Raw genomic sequence first — 20,422 nt, 5'->3', positions numbered from 1 at the left:
TCCACTTAATAGTATCTTCTAAGGACATCCACAACGCGTGTCCTCAGACCGTCCCCGACAAGACGAGGAGGCAGCATGCTATATTATTCAGAAAATATTTGAAAACAAGAACTCAAACAACACTTAACTAAATAGTAACTATACATCCAAAAAAAAAAAAATCAAAATTTACCAATAATCTCTACAAGAACAAGTCCCATCTTTGAAATGATGGAACACATTCCCATCCCTAACTATGATATGCCTCTCATAAATCACAGATATCATCTTAGTATAAGTGTGACAATCACTACACATCCTAACATTCCTCACAATTCTCACAACACTCCCTTTTGAAGTACTAACCAATGCAAAAGCAATAGCCAGCTTCTGGCTATGTCCCCTCAGCCTCTCCCTCTTCTCCTCTTCCCCCACATTCATCATCACCTGCGACGTATCCGCCTCGTACCCCTCGAACCTCAGCTGCCACTCCATCTGGTACACCATCTCACGTATCTCGCCCCTCAAAGGATGTCGTTGGTGATGCAACGCGTCGTTGGACACAAACCTATGCAGCTTCCCCCCCACCAAAACTGCGCTCGTCCCAGCCTCCTTGCCTACTCCCACACGACCCATCCTAACCCGACCCAACGACACATCCTCCCACCTCCCGGCTTGTGCATAGATACTACACAACATCAAATAATCCCCTGCATTTTTTCCATTGAGCTCCATCAATCTCTCAGCTGCCACCTCCCCTAATTCAAGATTCTGATGGATCTTGCACGCGCTGAGAAGGCTCCGCCACACGACGTCGTTAGGAGGCATAGGCATCCCCTTGATGAGGTCATGAGCCTCATCAACCAGCCCGGCTCGCCCCATCAGATCAACCATACAACCATAGTGCTGCACCGTTGGTTCGATCCTATGCTCTTTTCTCATTCTCTCAAAATACTTCACCCCTTCTTGAACTAAACCGGCATGGCTACAAGCACTCAACACACTAACATACACCACATCGTCGGGCCTCAATCCCGCCTTAATCATCTCCTCGAAAACCACCAAAGCCTCCACACTACGCCCGTGACTCGCCAGCCCTGATATAGCCACACTAAATGACTTATGATTCTTACGAACCATTTCTCGAAACAGAGACATCCCTTTCTCCAAACTCCCACATCTAATGTACATATCCACCAAAGCAGTCTCAACTGCAGCATTCAAACCACTCAAATTCCTAACCAAATAGCCATGAATGCACCTTCCCAAATCCAGTCTCCCCAAATGAGTGCAAGCAGACAACACACTGACCAAAACACTCTCCTCCGGCCTCCACCCGCCATCGCGAATCATACAAAAAAACAGCCTCAAACACTCACCCCACATGCCTAAACTAGCATGAGCAGCAATCACAGCACTCCAAGAAGCCACAGTCTTCACCTCCATCTGATCAAAAACCGCGCAAGAATCCCTCAAAAGGCCACACTTCCCATACATATTGATCAAACTATTGTGCACAAACACATCTCCCTCCAATCCATGCTTAAAAACATGTCCATGGATCTGCATTCCCTCACCAGCCGCTGATAGAGACGCACACGCCTTAAGCAGAGGCGGATACGTGAAACTGTCCGGCTCCACGCCTATCTCGAGCATGTCAAGATATGCAAGCAATGCATACTCTGAGCTCATCTCCATGGTGTGGCCTCTGATGATGGTGTTGAAATCGAAGGAGCATGGATCGTCGAGTTGGTCGAAAATCGAGCAGGCGTAGTCCATGCTTCCCCACTGTGACAGGGCACAGGTTGAGATGAGATTGCTGGCGCAGAATGAGCTGCTCCAGAGGAGCCCAAGCTTGAAGACATGGCCATGGATCTGCTTGAATTCTTTCAAATTCTTGCATTTCTTGATCAGGGAGATGCATTCGTGCTCCTTTTGATTGGAGTGGTGATCGGTTTCTGGGATTTTTGGATAAGTTTGGTGGTGTGTTGAGAAATCATGGGGCTGATTCAGCACGTATGCCACCACCATGCTCTCGGTTAAACATCTGATGCAATCATGTCATTGCTTGCAAGTTTTTGGGATTTTTTTGATGAGTTTGATTAAATGGAAATGTTGGAAGTGTAGTGGGATTTGTGTTTGTTGAATTGTTGAATTGAATGTGATCCAAGAATTTGGAATGGGGATTTCAGCCAGAAAAATTTACATGTCATATGGTTCGGAGATATTAGTGGATAAGATAATGTTATTGCATGACTGTGGGCTCCACAAGAATTCCTTTATGGCCAATCACATGGCTCGGTTTAAAGCCACAAATACTGTTTTTTATACTCCAAATTCATAGTGAGAAATTTATGTACTATAGTCACGACTCAAAATTAAAATGGAGTTAGTATATCTGAATTAATAGTTTATAGTTCAATGATCCTAAAACCGGAACTCGTGGTGCTGAAGATCATCGCATGCATTGCTCGTCAATAAACGCGGACGAAGAACGAAAGTGAACCACATACCTAAGCATTAGGATTAGGGCAAATTGCTGCACTGCGAAGTCGATGACAGCTCCAAAAATCGAATTTAATGGATTTTCCTACTCTCATGATGCGGAGTCCCTGCCCGGAGGTTACATGGGAATCCAATAAATGTTAATGATTTTCTTGCACTTTATTCCATAAATTCGCCTAAAGTGATGAAAGTTTACATCAAATTTAAGAGTGCTCCATTGATTTGGGAATTAAAAAAAAATAACCATGAAAAAACTTGGTAGTCAATTGGGCCATTAATATTTTTTATTTTGGGCTTGTAGTTGTGGTCCATATTGTTAAAATGGAGTCATGAAACTAAAATGCATATAGTTGGTTTAACCAAACCAAATTTAATTCGGTATTGAATATTCGAAACAATATTAATTTAAACCAGCTACTTTTTATGAAGAAAATTCATTCGATTTGATTTCTTGACCAACCGAAATCAAAACTGAATTGCTCGGTCCAATTGATTTGAATTTGCCACATAGTAAATAGTAGAGATTCTTCCGAATTGTTTAAGTTTTTTCAATACAAACACAATATTAAATGATATAATGCTCCCAAATGTTTACATTGGGTATGTAACCTAACATTTCTATGTATAATGGAATTATTACTATTAGTAGCACATAGATGTGGACTAGTTGGTTGTTTATATCGGATAGAGGGTTGAATATTATTTTCAAATGATAGACATAGTAGTTGGGTATTTATGGCTCAATTATTATTAAATATGGGTTTTGGTATCTAAAGGACAATTTGACAACCAACTATGATCACTTGGTTGATTGGATTACGTCTTAAAATAAGCAATTAAGTTATCTTGGAATCTTTGCTTACTTTTTCCCGCATTTTTCAGATGCTTTTATGATATAAATACATGTTAATAGTACAAGAATTTTGGCATTAATTTACAATTAAAAATATTAACGATATGCTTGTCCGTACGCACATAATTAGTCAGCATTGTGTCACATATGATTGCTTAATTTGCGTTTTTTTTCATATAATAACACTAATGTCGGTTATACCTCAACTAAGATCATATTAGTAATTTTTATTTTTAATAATACTATTAATATTGGGTACGGTAAACTCAAAATTTTACATGTGATAGGAAGGATACTATTTATACCCCAGCAATGAAAATTTTAATAATCATGCACAAATGTATGTGGGAGTTAATACCATAGTAGTACTAGTACTATTTTTTTTTGTGTGTTTTTAATGGGTCAGCCAACAACTTTTATAATTGGTTTGACTAATCATGATGATGGTAACTAATAATAAAGTTTAGAAGTCGGTGTTTACCGGCTATTAATAAGGTGTAATCACGATGTAATTACACTTATATTTGTTCGGCATATAAAATAATTTAATTTATTATTGTAGGATTAGACTCGCAACTTAAGTAATGGTGTATTTTGATATAAAAATAAACGCATTATGAAAAGTCGTGAGTCAAATTCGACGAGTTTTTGTCCACGCTTTACATAATCGATGAGATAAAATGATACTAATAGCACGAATTTCTTATTAAAATTGGAATTACAAGCATGCATATTTTAATGATTGACAATGTGCTTTGATTTTCGATTAATTAAAAGTAATATTTTTTTAATAAACTCCCCCGACCGTAAAGCCACTGTATTTTGTCATGCATCGAATCATTCTTTTAAAAAAATATATATATAATCTTCCGATATAGCAAATTAGCACCTGTAAACTTGGACTTAGTAAGTTTTAAGGCTTTTAATCGGTGCTATTTGAGGTGAATCACCATGTTCTTTCAAACTTATGACTATATATTGCATTACATTATCCATATAAAGGTATTTTTGAAAGCTCATGTATTTAAATTAAATATTATATTATTATATTATGTGTAGTAAAATCTAAGTAAGACTTTCTCTTTTTACCTGAAATCGTCTCATTTTACCATATTCATCATATCTTCCTTTTTAGTATTATTAGTATTACTTTTGGTAATTGACTCATTCCTCTTACTTCACTGATTATATTCCACTCATACCTTTCATTATAGAATTAATATATAAAAATATGACTAATAATCTATTCACCTTCTGCTACATTTCTTAAATCCGGGTCCAATCAAACTAAACTTTGTATTAATGGACGAAGAGAGTAATACCTTATTAGTAAAAATGAAAAATTTAGAAAAAAAAGTTAAACTGTGCGTCGCTTTTATGAAATAGTCAATCGTAATAATTATTATTGATCAATACATTCCATTTCATTACTAATGATATTATAAACGTATTAAACAATATTTCTAATAATATGAAATTTAATTAAATATTAATACCAGTTAATGAAAACGGAGATAGTCAGATAGATACCAGATGCAATAATAGCGAGTAAATACCACGCGCCATCATTATCATTTTCCACTCTGTCATCGTCATCACTGTAAACTGGTGCACTCAAGTGGGACCCACACCTATCTCTCTCTCTAACTATACACATCTCGGCATATGTATATGCAAGATATGATCTTCATATGCCGCATTAATTTATGTTACTACTACTATTCAGAAAAAGGTTGGATTCTTTCATAGAAAGAATTTCTAGGCTTTAGTTTAGCCCTCTTAATTTCTCACTGCTTTTAAGCCTAAAAAAGCAACCTTTATTTGTTGATCTTTGATTCTTTCCCCTTAACTCCCCCTTCGATTCGTTCACCCAAGCTTTGTCCTTTACTCAGATGCACTCACAAAACTCCGATATTCTGTATTTTGCTCTCTTCTTTTGTGCATAAAGCCTACTGCTTTCTACAAAGGTAAATTTTTTTTCACGCATTTCTTGATATTTTTTGCTCATCTTCGCTTTTGCACCCGTGTGTTCCTTTTAACCTATTAGATTCATGTAATGGAGATGGATTGAAAGTTGGAAATTGGTTTGCTTCCCTTTTATTTGTGGTGCTGACTCAGAAATTTTCAACTTACAGCATCTCGAACCTTTCCTTATCATTTAGTATGATTTTGAATATCATAATTTTGATTTAGATGTGCCTATTAATTGTTTGACTATTGTTGTCTCCGAGCCTATGCAGCTTTACTGGACTCTTGAATTTTGTTACTATTTGATTAGTCTCTGTTATTAAACTCCTTCAATTTTGATGGCATTTTGAAGAATTTTGATGGATTATGCTGACCTGCTAACTGCTCATTTTCTTCAAGTTTCTGAAGTTTTCTTTTGTTATTCAAAGTCGTGTTACGCCCCTTTCCTTTCATAGATTGTTGGATGTTAGGGAAGCTTCTTTGTTGATTTTTGGGATACTATTGAACTGTGGCCTTGGTTGAAGATTGTATAGGTAGGCTGCTTGGATAATTGGAGTGAGAAAAGATGGATGAAAATGGGGGTGAGGATTGGAGGGAGATGGTGAGGAAAATGCTTCCTCCAGGGGCTCCCTTTCCCGAAGAAGATAGCATGGATTATTCGATAGCGCTAGAGTATAAGGGCCCTCCAGTTTCGTACGAGCTCCCAAGAGTACAACCCGTTGAAACCAATGCAGATGCAGTTTTGGTAGCTGAGCCTGAATTGGAACCTAGAAGTTCAGTGAGCAGTGAGACGGCTCGTGCACTAGAACCAATCCGTTTGCCTGTGTCTCGTATTGCAACAGTTACCTGTCCTCCTAATCAAAGTCCTAGAATGTCGGGAAGTTCTGAGTCCGTGGTGTCAGTTCTGCAGAATGCTGATTCGTATTCGCCTTCCCCTTCAGCTTCCCCCGCTTCAGCGTACAGTCAGCGTAGTAATGCTCGTGGGGAGCCTGCTAATGAAGGAAGGAGGGCCACAGTCGTCACCTTTAACACTTTTGATAGGTCGGATAGGAGGGTGGCAGATGCGGAGAAACAAGTATATCCGGAATATGTTGGTGTGACCAAAGAAAAAAAGAAGAGAAAACAGACTAGATTCTGTCTTAGGTGTGGAAAAGGGAAGTGGGAAACCAAGGAATCCTGTCTTGTTTGTGGTGCAAAGTATTGTAGTAACTGTGTCCTAAGATCGATGGGGTCGATGCCAGAGGGGCGAAAGTGTGTTGCTTGCATTGGCGAGCCCATTGATGAGTCCAACCGTGCTAAATTAGGTAAACATTCACGGGTTTTGTCACACTTACTGAGTCCTTTAGAAGTCAAGCATATAATGAGAGCAGAAAGAGAATGCTCAGCTAATCAGCTTCGACCGGAGCAGTTGATTGTGAACGGATACCCTTTGAAACCTGAGGAGATGTCTGAACTCCTTGGATGCCCTCTTCCACCCAGGAAACTGAAGCCAGGCGTGTACTGGTACGACAAGGAGTCAGGTCTTTGGGGAAAGGTAATTTCTTGAATTACAAATCGATTGACACATTTATGTCAATACTCCCTCGAATCTGAGATTGCTTATGCTAATTTAACAGGATGGGGAAAAGCCTGATAAAATCGTTAGTTCAAACTTAAACTTCACGGGGAAACTTAGTCCTCATGCAAGTAATGGGAACACTGAGGTATACATGAATGGTCGAGAAATCACCAAACTTGAGCTGAGAGTACTAAAGGTTGGTCCATGTTTGTGTATTAAACATTTCCGTTTGCATATTTACACGCCAATAAGTTCTTTACTTGCTGTATTTGACTCAGCTTGCCAACGTGCAATGTCCTCGTGATACTCATTTCTGGGTTTATGATGATGGTCGCTACGAGGAGGAAGGTCAGAATAATATCAGAGGCAATATATGGGAAAAGGTATGTTTCAAAGATATTAGTTAGATTTATGCTGCAATATTTGAATACTTGACCAATGGTTTGAATCTAATTTTGCCAGGCATCAACTCGATTCGTCTCTTCCTTGTTCTCTTTGCCTGTTCCCCAAGGTCAGCCTCATGGACACCGGGATGAGCCTAGCAGCTATGCTACAGTATCAAATTATCTTGAGCAGAAAAAGATCCAGAAGCTTCTTCTACTCGGCCTTCCAGGCTCTGGGACAAGCACTATGTTCAAGCAGGTAATATCCGGATCAAATTTTCTTTGAAAGATACTATAGCTGGAACTTAACAAAATACTACTAACTCAAATGTCTTAAAAAGTACATTCAATATCTCTGTTCATCATAAATTTTTCTTCTATTCTTCGTATTGATCAGCTTCTTTATTCCATTTCATTTTGTGTTGGCAGGCCAAATTTTTGTATGGGAACAAGTTTACATCTGAAGAACTACAGGAAATCAAGCTTATGATCCAAAGCAATATGTACAAGTATCTCAGCATTCTGCTCGATGGCCGAGAGCGGTTTGAGGAGGCTGTACTAGGAACCAACGGGTCGAGATCAGATGAACAGATCTCTGAATCAGGTACTTGGATAACTCAAGACTTATATGTCCTTGAGTGTGGTTTTCTTTGTATTGGAGTTGCTATCACATTCATGGTTCCTCTCACTTTTACATTTTCGTCGTGATCCGAACATCGTGATTAAGTGTGATTCCATGCAGAGGAAGGTGTTGACTCCAGCGAACACAGTCAATGTGTATATTCGCTCAATCCAAAGTTGAAGCATTTTTCTGACTGGCTCCTCGATATCATTGCCACTGGTGATTTGGAGGCATTCTTCCCTGCTGCAACACGGGAGTATGCACCGCTTGTTGAAGAAATTTGGAGAGATCCTGCTGTACAAGAGACATACAAGCGAAGGGATGAACTTCCCTCTCTACCTGATGTCACCGAGTACTTCCTAAGCAGGGTAACCTTCATAGCTTCTTATCATCGTAGATTGAGATATCTTGCCTTGTTTTTGGAACATCATCTTCACGTACTTAACCTGATGTCAGCTTGCTCTTATTTGTATGCACAGGCTGTCGAGATTTCAAGCAACGAGTACGAACCTACTGATCGTGATATACTTTATGCTGAAGGGGTGACGCAAGGGAATGGTTTGGCCTTTATGGAGTTCTCCCTCGATGATCGTAGCCCTATGTCAGAAACCTACACAGATAATTTGGATGGCCCGTTGCCATCTCCAACCAAGTAAGAGTTCATCCAAGAAATACACCATTAAACACGATGGATATGAAGAATCTTTCTAATGCATAGCATCCATATGAATGGATCGATTTATCACTTTTATTTCGATTTATGTTCGTACGTATGCTTGCAAGAATGATTATCTGAAGTTTCGACTGCATTTTTCGTTTCTTGGTATCCTAGGTACCAACTGATCAGAGTGAACGCCAAGGGAATGAACGAAGGATGCAAGTGGGTGGAAATGTTTGAGGACGTCCGAGCAGTGGTTTTCTGTGTTGCCCTCAGCGACTACGATCAGGTGTGGGCTCCACCCGAGGGCAGCGGCAGCAGTGAGTTGCTCCAGAACAAGATGATCCAAAGCAGAGACCTTTTCGAGTCGATGGTCAAACACCCTTGTTTCAGTGACACCCCATTCGTGCTGATTCTGAACAAGTACGATCTCTTTGAGGAGAAGATCAACCGCGTTCATCTAGGGACGTGCGAGTGGTTCAAGGATTTCAACCCCGTGGCCCCAATCCGAACACAGCACAACAACCAGTCCCTAGCGCAGCACGCTTACTACTTTGTAGCCGTGAAGTTCAAGGAGCTGTACGCTTCCCTGACGGGACGGAAGCTGTTCGTGTGGCAAGCTCGGGCGAGGGACCGGGTTACAGTGGACGAGGCGTTCAAATACACGAGGGAGGTGGTTAGGTGGGATGATGACAAGGAAGACAACTACTATGGTGGTGGAGAAGACTCATTTTACAGCACAACAGATGTGAGCTCATCCCCCTTCATTCCACATGACTGAAATCCCATTTTCCACAGCCACTGCTTGATTGTGATTTTTCTTCCTTTTATCTTATCTTTTGGATTGTAAATAGGTGAATATATTTGATGCTGATTTTTGTTTAGATTACAATTATAACTGTAACATTTTTCTATACATGTTATATGGTGGGATTTTATTGATATATTTTCAATGATAGTATAGTGATATAAAAATGAAATAAATTAAAGAGTAAAAAAGCAAGCTCAAATATTAGGTGGACAAGTGGGGTAAAAGGAGGTGGAGCCCACACGCACTCGAGCGTATGTTTTACTATCACAGTAACCAATCTCTGGCCGCCGACTATGGCTGAGCAACCAACCTCATCTAACCAGTTACTGCAGCATCAGCCGGCGCGGGAGATAGAAGATGAAATAAAGCCTCCACTTGTCTCTTTACAAGGTATAATGTTACCTTCTCCATTGTTTAATTACTCAACTGGTTTAACCGAGTTGTTTAGTAAAAGCAGGCGCGGGAGATAGAAGATGAAATAAAGCCTCCACTTGTCTCTTTACAAGGTATAATGTTACCTTCTCCATTGTTTAATTACTCAACTGGTTTAACCGAGTTGTTTAGTAAAAGCAAGCATCTAGACGTATTAGCTTCAGTGAAACTCAAAACATCAAAGTTTTGAATGTATTTCAAGAAAAATATTAGTCTGAGCATATCCTTGTCTTGGCCAGGTTATGAAGCAGGCACCCTATAGGCCAAGAACTGAGATGAATGATAGTAGTAAGAAAAGGATCATATCCTGCATACACAGAATGTGAGAATGATGGAGATTGTTGGGAGGGTATGACATGCATTATTACCAAAGCTGTAGTTATACATCTAGTGAAACTTGAACGAATCTGTGCGTCTCAGTTTGAGTGTAGATATTTTGGGTAAAAGTTGGTGGTGGAGTGCAATTAAATGTTGATAGTGATAATGGGAGCAGAGAAGCATGAGTTAGTGCTCCTAATGGGAATTCAATTCACATATTTGAAATACTACTGCAACCGTTTCGCCGCTTCCAGATTAGTTGCCCAACTATGATTTGCAGCTGATGATTCAACATAAATCTACCAATCCCAAATGTGATTTGGAATCCACTTTGAATCTAAACTTGTGGTTTCTCTACTGCCACCTACTGCTTCAATATCACAGCCCTCTCTCTCTCCCTCTTTCCATCTCTGTAATATGCAGGCTGCAGGCATAAAAAGTAAAATAATTGTACGATTGTATTGGAGTGGCCTTTCAAGGCTTGAACTAATAACAGACGTGACATAATCTAACCAATTTGTCCACTGTCCTTTTCACACCACCACTCACTGTATTCTAGTATTCTACCCAAATCTACCGTTTCATTTCGTGTCAATAAATTCAATTGGACATTTTAAACTACTTTATGCACCGAAATTTAATGGTTACCAAACCCAACTTAAAAATGAGAGCACCCTTGATAGGATTAGGGTATTCTATGAATTGAGTTTTTGCACCTTGGAGTAGGGTAGGACTTAGGAGGGTGCTACTTTAAATTTTGGTAAATTTTAAGTTTTTATTGAAATATTGAAAAATATGCATCAGAGGTAAATATTGTTCGTTTGTTCCTTTGTAGCGAGTGATCAACAAAAAAGAAAAGGTTTTGTTTTATGTAACATGTGTTTAATTTTACTCATACATAAGATTAGTGAACCATGAGTGTATATTTGTAGGAGAATTCATAAGTTTTTTCTAAAAAACATAAATTCGATGTGAAATTTATTATTGTTGAAAAATTGAGTTGGATCCACATCAAACTAAATTAGGTACGTGATGGTACGTACGATTCAAATGGGGACATCCTAATTTGCATACCTCATTTCTCATTAATCATTAATTTCAATATTTACTATACTTTTTTCCATGTCGAGTTTGTGCTACAAAATGGGTTATGACATGCGCCACCATTTTCTTCTTCTTTTCTAAAAGAATAGTCTTTTTTTCCCCCTTTATTTATTTATTTATTTACGCCATATTCATGACTTGGTTTTATTTTTTATTTTCGTGGAAAAATATGTGCTATATTGTATTGAGGCTCTTTTGACGAGCTATATACAAACAAATCGAACAATTTTGAATCCATTCGGCACTTGTATTCAAAACTTCATATTTGGATTAAAATTGGAATACTTACTATTTTTTAGATTCGTATTTAAATATAAAAACAAACTATACTATTTAATTCAGTATTCACAAGTATGTGTCGTTGAGTGCTTATTTATATAGGTAATGTATGTTACTATGTTGAATGTGTTGGTTACTAGTATTATTTAGAATAACGTTTTATTATTATTATTATTGATAATTCAAATTATTTATCATCTATAGTTTTTAATAAATGTGAAATACTATAATATGTACGGCAACAACTTAAATGATGTAATTATCAATGATTAAACGAGGTAGCATGTGCCATCTATTGGATGGTTATATACTCGAGAATTGACTAGTATATATGTATATATAATTTCATTTGAAATTTTCATGGAACTTTTAAGCCGAATTTATTGATAATATATTTTTATACGTAGTCAAAAATGTATTCAAAAGATTCGAGCTCATTATACTTTATAGTATTAGACTATAATTCTTGCTCAAAGCACTAAGTATATCTAAGTGGAGAGACCTAGAGGTCCTAGACTTTTGAGGACTAAAAATTCTAAAATAACATTAATTAATCCACCGTCAGAAACATAAAGTAGCTCAAACTTACAAACCAAGTATAATGAGCTTTTCTTATTAAGTCGTGAAATTTGGATGAGATTAGTAAACAAATAAAGTAATCTTACTTGAAATAATTGTAATGTTGGCAATTGGGATGATGCAATCTCAATGATATCTAAGTATATCACCATTGTCTAATTTGATGACTTATAATGGAGCACTTATATAGTAGTAAAAAATCTGGTGCCCATCGATTTAGTGAGACTATATGAATGTTGAATTTTGACTAAATATTTGGGGCACGATCACTTTGCGAAAATAATAAGAGGCGTAATACGTTTTACTAAATACCCACATTTCATTTAGATAATGATCTTCATTAAGCAGCCAGTAGTGTCAGTGGCGTATTTTTTACTAGTGTATCTGATTAGCTGTTACTCATTTAATTTCCTTTACACTTTAAAACTTTTGAATGAAATCCAGAGTTTAATTACTAAGTCTAATTAAATTTAATACAATTAATTTTACAAATGTATAGTTTGCACGCTATTATACAGATAGAAAACATCATAAGTATTTAATTTGCTAACAATAATAATAATGTATGAAAGTGAGACCTTCATTTTATTATTTTTTTTTATTTTCTTTTTTTACATTTTTTTAAAATTTGAAATTATAGAGGAGCGGAGTAGAAAAGTGCTTTACTATAAAATGAAATGAGTTGATAATGATGATCATCCATGTGTGCTGTAGTAGCCATCCTAATTAAGTGCCCATAACATGACTCTTTAATCTCATTCTCATTACTACAACCTCTCTCTCTTTCTCATGCGTTTCCCATTTGCCTCTTAATTTCTTAATTAGCAGCTAAATCTAGAACAGTAGGGTCATTATTTATCCACTTTAATCACTTCTGTAACACACTAATGCAAAACCGAATTCATGATGATTTCACTAAGCACCACCCTCACGCACATGTGCCAGATTTAACACCCCTTTTCTCATCAATTCCTACTAATTAAAAATAACCATAATCCACACTATACCTCATAGTAATATAATACTATTACTACTTGCACCAAAACAAGCAGCACACAATTCCTTTTTCTTTCTTCCTTTCTTTCTTCCTACTGGCAGATTTTCTTGCGACAGCCATTAAAAAATGCCAACAAACAAGGTTCCTATTCTTTTATCCAAAAATACATTTGTGCCTTAGCTTTATGCATACATATATTTTATTTTTTCCTCCTCTTTTTGAGCTTTCTTTATTAGCAGTCGAGACAAAGTGGGTATATGGAGGCTGGATACCATGTCTATATACATTTTGTATCTATGTGAGAAACACACAACCTCCACCAAAGAAATCCATAACATAGCTTTATGCATATGATATATATTGCTTACATAAGTGTAAGAGATTTGCTTTGTCATTTTCAAGAATTTAATGAATTCCCATAGATTGTAATAAAAAAATAAACCTAACAATTAATCTGCTTTAACGAACTTCTCCCATTATAAATTTATAATATTGCCAAAAAGAATTTTCGTTAGAAATGACCCTTTGTCATCATCAAAGATCAACAAAACCTTCCAAATCTTCCTTTACATAAACCCCCATTTCCTCATTCAACAACCTCCACCTCTCTAGCCTTCCTTCACCAATGGCAACCACCACAGCTGCCGCCGTCGCCGCCACCTCCCAATATCAACAAGACCGCGCCAGAGACATGTGGCGGCGCTGCCTCGCCTCCGCCTTCCGCACGGCGCTGGCGTGCACCATAGTGGGCGTGGCCACCCTCTACGGCCCGGGCTTCATAACCCGCCACGTGGCATTCCCGGCCTTCTCCTACGTCACTGTCATCCTCATCGTCACCGACGCCACATTGGGCGACACCCTGCGCGGCTGCTGGCTGGCCCTCTATGCAACCGCGTTGGGTGTCTTCCCGGGCATCCTGAGCCTCTGGCTCATCGGCCCGGGAAGGCTCACTGCTGCCACCACCTCCGCGGTGGTGGCAGTCAGCGCCTTCGTCGTGGCCCTGCCCGAGGGCACGCACCTGGTCGCCAAGCGGATAGCCCTCGGACAGATTGTGCTCGTGTACGTCATCGCCTTCATCAACGGCGGACGCACCGAGCCCGTCATGCACCCGCTCCACCTCGCCGCCAGCACCGCCCTCGGCGTGGCCGCCTGCGTTTTGGCCCTTTTGCTTCCCTTTCCTAGCTTGGCCTATTGGCAGGTAACCATGCATGAAGTTTGCATGCATGCTTTTGAATCAGTCAAATTATCGAAAAAATCATGAATTTTGGATTTGTCACGGTCAGTTAATAAAATTAATGTTCTCCATACATAAAATAAACATTGTTTGGTTGAAAAACATTAACAGTAGCATAATTGAATTTTTTTTACTGAAAGTTGGCGGACAGACTAGAATTTAATCAAACTTTATTTTTCTGTCGAACTTCACAGGTGACAGAAAATTGCAAATTGTATATCGACAATGCATCGGAGAGATTGAAGCTATTCGTAAAGGCGTTTTCTGCTGAAGACAAGTCATCACCCAAGATTTTGATCTGTCAAGCCAAATCTCTTAACAAGGCAGCAAATAAATTTCTCCATTGCATTAAATCCAAACAAGTAAGTATTAATGTAATTACACTTAATATTGATAATAGTATGATTATGGATAAAAATAATATGCTGATGAGTAATTATTAATGTGAGCAGGAAAGCATGCAGTGGGAGAGAGAACCAATCAAGTTTCTAAAATCATACAAGAAAAATCCAGCACAACCATTGCAAGGCCTGGAGACAATCCTGAGAGGAATGGAAAACGCTCTCGAAAATTGCTCTGAATTCCCAGTCTCATTCATGAACGACGCACAACTCAAACACGATTTATCTTGTGCGGAAGAGCAAATCCTGAACCAAGTGAAGAACATGGCCTTACAAAACTCAATTCTCCCACAATCCGAAGATAGCGAAAAACAACACAAGTTCCTCCAAACACTTCAGCCAACTTCACTAAATCTAAAGGACTTGTCCTCTCTGTTCTTCCTCTTCTGCCTCAAACTCCTCCACTCCAAACCATCCCCGAATCCGAATCCCGATCAGAAACAACAGGCGCAGCAGAAGGAAACAATCATGCCCAAACTATGGAGCAAAGGGAGGCTAATGCCTGCTTTAAGATGCTCTTTGTCATTAGGATTCGCTGTGTTTTTTGGGCTGATATACAGCAAGGAAAACGGTTACTGGTCGGGGCTGCCTGTCGCGATAAGCCTTGCCTCATCGAGGGAGGCCACGTTCAAAGTCGCGAACATCAAAGCTCAGGGGACGGTTCTTGGAACAGTGTATGGAGTGATCGGATGCTTCGTTTTCGAAAGCTATGTTAAAATAAGGTTCGTGTCGCTGCTGCCGTGGTTTATCTTCAGCTGCTTTCTGAGGCAGAGCAGGATGTACGGCCAGGCCGGGGGAGTCTCTGCTGTCATCGGCGCGTTGTTGATTCTTGGGAGGAAAAACTTCGGGACTCCTAGCGAGTTCGCCATTGCTAGGATAACCGAGACTTTTATCGGGCTGTCGTGTTCGATAATGGTGGATATTCTGCTGCAGCCCACCAGGGCTTCTGCCCTGGCGAAAGTGCAGCTGGCAGCGAGCCTGCGCTCGCTGCATGAGGCCGTGGAGGCCGTGAGTGTTGACTACTCGTCGTGCAGGTTAGTATTCGAGGAGAGGATGAAGAAGCTGAGGATGGATGTGATTGAGCTAGGGAAGTTCATTGAGGAAGCTGAGGTGGAGCCTAATTTCTGGTTCTTGCCTTTTCATGGTGCTTGCTATGTGAAGATGAAGGTGTCTCTGTTGAAAATGGTTGATTTCTTGCATTTTGGGAGCCATGCTGTTAGGTTTTTGGAGCAAGAATGTAGAGAATTGGATGGTAAGATGTGGAGAGAGGGTGCATTGAAGGTGGAGTCTGATTTGAAGGTGTTTAAGGATGCTGTGTGCTGTGGGGTGAAGTGTTTTGAGGAGGTTATTTTGGTAAAATCGGTTGCGGGGCTGGAAGGGAAGGGATGCGTTGATCTGGAGATGGGGAAGTCGGGCGGGGGGAAGTGGTTGGGGAGGGACGAGGACGGGATGAGGAAGAGCGCGGCGTCGTTTATGCGAGAGATGGAGGGAGGTGATGGTGTGAAGAATGGGATTGTGTTGAGTTTGGGGGCATTGGTTTATTGCATGGATGGGGTGTTGAGAGAGAGCAAAGAGATTGAGAAAGGAGTGAAGGAGGTTTTGCAGTGGGAGAATCCCTCAAGTCAAGTGGATGTGCATAACATTGTGTGTAAATTGCGTGCTTTAAAGAAAGGTGTAAACTAATACTACATCATACTTAACAAAGAATGCCAATTCATAACATTTTCAAATAATGCATCATACTTTGTATAGTAGTACTAAATTGATGTGATTGCATTGAACTAATTCAACATAGTAGCTTGCAAAATAATGAAAAAGGTGAACTCTGTTTCTCTTGCAAACTAGTAAGTCTGTGGGTTTAGTTGTAATTTCTGGTTAAGAAGCTCATCAGAATCCCTATTCACAAACACGTCAGAGTGAAAAATACCAAATTTGGGTGTGTATCCTTCTTTATTATAACCAACTGAGACCGTTGAAAAGTAAAAACAAAACCTTATGTATAAACAATTTAAGTCCTAGCAATGTAATTAAATGTGTAGTACGTTGTAAATTAACTAATAGATTTTAAAAAACGGAAAGTGAAAAAGCGAAAAACAAAAGTTACTAATTACGGATGACCGTAGTTGATACTCCGTATATACTAGTATTATACAGATTTATCAATAATTTAAGATATTTTCTTTCAAAGTCAATGATTTTATGATTTAAACACAATTCACCCGCCAAACAATTACTACCATGTTATGAGGACTAATTATCTTAGAATTAGAATTTTATATAACAACACCTCTAATGATTTCGTAATTACAGCCACATCCATTTTGCCTGATATTTTAATTAATGAGTATATTAACATGGAGTAAAACCATAACGCCATGTATACCATCATTTACCACAGTTCTAATGGAGATGATGATTAATTTTTTTTTTTTGAGAATTGCCGTACAAAATTGCTAGAAAAAACTAGAGCTTCTAAAATTGTGGTAGTACTAGTAAAAAATTGCAACGAAGGTCAGAGGTGGTGTTTAATTACCACTACTAATACGTAATACTGCAAGTAGTTGACTTTGCTTCATTTGAAGTTATCACTTCACATAAAGTTAGTGGGGAACTGTTCCGAGATCGAATATTACTACTAGTATTATTATAATTACCATCATTAATTAACTTATCTGATTGCATAGAAAAGAAATCGTTACGTACACTCAACTAGTTGAGTTCCCAAATAAAATCACGGCACCGATACCAAAAGGACCTAACCAAGAAGGCAAATCAACAAAAGAGGCACCAAAATGTGATATCATATCTCCATGATGTGCCACTCCCACCTTCAAAATGCCATAAAAGGAGCCTTTGCCAGTTTTTGCTGTTTCATCTACTTCTCAACCACCACAAAATGTGAGATCATATCGCCATTGATGAACCATCGAACATACTACATACTACATACTAACAGTCGGAGCAACTGTGATGTGTACTTGTGCTTCTGACATAATGACATTGCTCCTCGTGAGTTGTATGTAACCTGTACCTCAAAGTAGTACCAGATAATTGAGATGCAGCGACCATTAGCTGAGGCAAAAAATTCTGAGACATGTGATATATGAAACGAGTGGAACTGGATGTGATATATGACAGAGGCAAGGCTCCAAAGAAAAGATGATCACGGCTTAGTACAGCTATTCTTCTGCAAAAGAGATTGTGATCAATTATTGTAACATTATATCCCAGATGCATTGCACTCGTCTAGCAATTTTAGCATATTATGCTCCGGGGCACTGATTGATGGCACTAGTGGAGGTTTTCTCGAGAGAGTATCAGATCCAGTTGAGGTTCGCTTCTGCATGGCCGGCGTATCACTTCTCCTTTGTGAAACAGAAGATACTCTCTCCTTCCATATTCTTCCATCCTGATATCAGGAAGAAACAATCTCATGAGGAATACATTTGATCCAGTTCTAAAACTGGGAAAAGGGTAAAAAACACACATAAATGTGGACTAGCTATGGTTACAAATCATCTGACAACAAAGAGTTACTATATTCTAAGAGCTCAAGAAAACAAAAAGAAAGTGAAGAACCTGCAGGCCCATAACCTTTAACCATATGAGACATGCTTTTGTAACACTAAGCTTACAGCACTCAGCAGTAATAAAGTGTTCTACATATCCTTACGATTAGTAAGAGTATAATAAAATTCAACAGCACAGACACAGAGAAAAAAGGGGTATTTTATCACATCTATTGAAAGCTTACATTGAGAATTGATGGCTCGGGCAATGGACATTGAACTGGTTGGTCATTGTCAAAAGGCTCTAAGGGGCGGTCAATTGGCTTAAACTCGGTAGCAATTTCAATACCATGGGTGACAGAAGATATAGATGCAGCTGTTGCAATGGTACCCGTTGTTGCCTCTGAAGCTGAAGGCAACCCTTCCCTCGCATCCTGTATGTCAAACAAAACGAATCATCATCTCAAGCACGCAAAAAGTGTTGAACGCAGTCCATGAATCATTACAACATTACAAACAGCAATTGATCTCTGGAAACAGCAAACTCAGAACTGTGTTAAATCACTATCAGCTATCATCAGATCAGCATATATGACAGAACAAAACCGATCAATCAAGTTGTGTAGTTTCAGAGAATAAATACAGAATTGTGTTAAATCAAGTCCAAAAATCAGTGTTAGATCACATTATAATTCCTAAATGTTGGGAATTAGGGTGAAGAAGTTCGAGAAAATGTCTCCTCGGTTCAGTTTAACTAAATTCATCAAGTAACAAAAGGCATCAAGCTATGAATGAATAACTGGAGATGAACGCGATCACTTAAATAAGCAGCAATTGATCAGAAACTAATTAATGTAAACACGAAAGCTGTAGAGAGGGAGAGAGAGCTCACAATTGCACTTTGAGCGCGACGATGACCGTTCCTGGAGGAGAACCTTGAGAAAATTCCAACCATGTTTAAGCTCTAAGCACGAAGCAAGCAAATCGAAAGAGATCTGATGATTTTTGGCTTTGCCTCAGAGAGAGGACGGTTCCAGAATGAGAATGTAGTATGGGCTTACTTACTGTGGGAATGCGCTCTGTATCTGACTCTCTATTAAATATAGGTTCACACGAACACCCTACACAATTTAATGATAAAAAAGCATATACTACAAATTTGTTCAAGTCTAGTGGTGCTCCATTATTCAATTATTGTTTTATTATATAATCCACTAAAGTACTAGTAGTTCAATAATTCAGCTATGTAACAACAGACGAAACAAAAGTGACCAAAAATAATTCATAACATGGCATCCTTCTATTCTTGAATCAAATTGTCTTATAGTCACCACACAATAGTGATACTAGTGAAATTGTATATTTATAAGTCATCGTATTTAAACTATATATATGATGCTGTCCGTTTCTTTAAATTGCGACCGCTAAAATCCGCATCAAAAAATTTGTGAATTGCACAAAATCGTTTCTGTTTTGCTTTTGTTGTTTTTGTTTTCTTATATTTGTTCATTTATTTTCTTTTATATAGGCTTTGTAATGTATTTTTATATGATACTAGTGCTATAGTAAAAAGGGAGATAAGAAGGAATTTCACCAAAAGAGGGCATCTAGCTAGGAAAATGTTATTACTAGTACTGTATTAATTATTAATGCAAGCAAAGAATATAATGGAAATGAAAAATAAAAAACATTTGCAATGCATATTTTGACTTTGAACTTTGAAGGATTGAAATGGCATGTGCACCGCTCTTATCATCATGTTTGATTATTACATTTGAAAATGTAATGTTTGTTGGCATAGACAGTTGACATTAATGGCATATTCAGGTGGGAAACATTTTGTCGCCTCTAGATATATTTATTTTGATTACATTGTATATTTGGTATTTTCCTTTTGTATATGTGTTTTATTAATTTGAATATCCCAATCAATTTTGGGCATTTTGTCTCACAGAATTTGAAGATCATTTTCAAATTCTTAATAGTTTCACATGCCATCGGTCCACTTGAACTACATATAACACCTAAACAGCAATTAAATATATCAAATATAGGAATTCATCAAATTCCATATATTGAATATAGATATCTTACATTGTTGAGAACTGCCAAAATATGTTCCGTATACCAATGAATTCTACATCGTTGTTTGGCAAGGGCAATATTTTATTGGGTTAATTGTAATTTTAAACTTAAAGATATAGTTTACCAAAAGTCTAAATAAGAATAAGA

The 20,422-nt window shown here is 38.3% G+C and overlaps 4 protein-coding genes across 5 annotated transcripts; 2 read left to right on the top strand and 2 right to left on the bottom strand.

Annotated features, from left to right (window-relative positions):
- Positions 1-40: 40 nt before the first annotated feature.
- LOC125211198 (pentatricopeptide repeat-containing protein At1g31920) lies at positions 41-2,161 on the bottom strand. Its single transcript, XM_048110908.1, has one exon. The coding sequence runs from the start codon at positions 2,008-2,010 to the stop codon at positions 169-171; it is 1,842 nt and encodes a 613-aa protein (XP_047966865.1). The 5' UTR covers positions 2,011-2,161; the 3' UTR covers positions 41-168.
- Positions 2,162-5,029: 2,868 nt separating this feature from the next.
- LOC125213829 (extra-large guanine nucleotide-binding protein 3-like) lies at positions 5,030-9,468 on the top strand. Of its 2 annotated transcripts, none has more exons than XM_048114577.1 (9): positions 5,030-5,304; positions 5,839-6,839; positions 6,922-7,059; positions 7,142-7,246; positions 7,326-7,505; positions 7,676-7,850; positions 7,989-8,236; positions 8,348-8,520; positions 8,701-9,468. In XM_048114577.1, the coding sequence occupies exons 2-9, from the start codon at positions 5,871-5,873 to the stop codon at positions 9,305-9,307; spliced, it is 2,595 nt and encodes an 864-aa protein (XP_047970534.1). In that variant the 5' UTR covers positions 5,030-5,304; positions 5,839-5,870; the 3' UTR covers positions 9,308-9,468. The 2 variants fall into 2 exon arrangements, with proteins under 2 accessions (XP_047970534.1, XP_047970533.1); XM_048114576.1 differs by having other exon boundaries at positions 5,830-6,839.
- Positions 9,469-13,649: 4,181 nt separating this feature from the next.
- On the top strand, positions 13,650-16,443 carry LOC125211914. Its single transcript, XM_048111876.1, has 3 exons — positions 13,650-14,244; positions 14,475-14,642; positions 14,733-16,443. Exons 1-3 carry the CDS (start codon positions 13,672-13,674, stop codon positions 16,362-16,364), a joined length of 2,373 nt encoding a protein of 790 aa, XP_047967833.1. The 5' UTR covers positions 13,650-13,671; the 3' UTR covers positions 16,365-16,443.
- Positions 16,444-17,340: 897 nt separating this feature from the next.
- LOC125213977 lies at positions 17,341-19,283 on the bottom strand. Its single transcript, XM_048114805.1, has 3 exons — positions 19,083-19,283; positions 18,436-18,624; positions 17,341-18,090 (listed from the first exon to the last, which is right to left on the bottom strand). The coding sequence occupies exons 1-3, from the start codon at positions 19,143-19,145 to the stop codon at positions 17,902-17,904; spliced, it is 441 nt and encodes a 146-aa protein (XP_047970762.1). The 5' UTR covers positions 19,146-19,283; the 3' UTR covers positions 17,341-17,901.
- Between the last annotated feature and the right edge of the window lie 1,139 nt (positions 19,284-20,422).

Source organism: Salvia hispanica, chromosome 3 (genome assembly GCF_023119035.1).
Source record: "Salvia hispanica cultivar TCC Black 2014 chromosome 3, UniMelb_Shisp_WGS_1.0, whole genome shotgun sequence".
Classification (NCBI taxonomy): domain Eukaryota; kingdom Viridiplantae; phylum Streptophyta; class Magnoliopsida; order Lamiales; family Lamiaceae; genus Salvia; species Salvia hispanica.
Note: the sequence above shows the minus strand (reverse complement) of the source record. Positions and strands in the feature narration are given on the sequence as shown.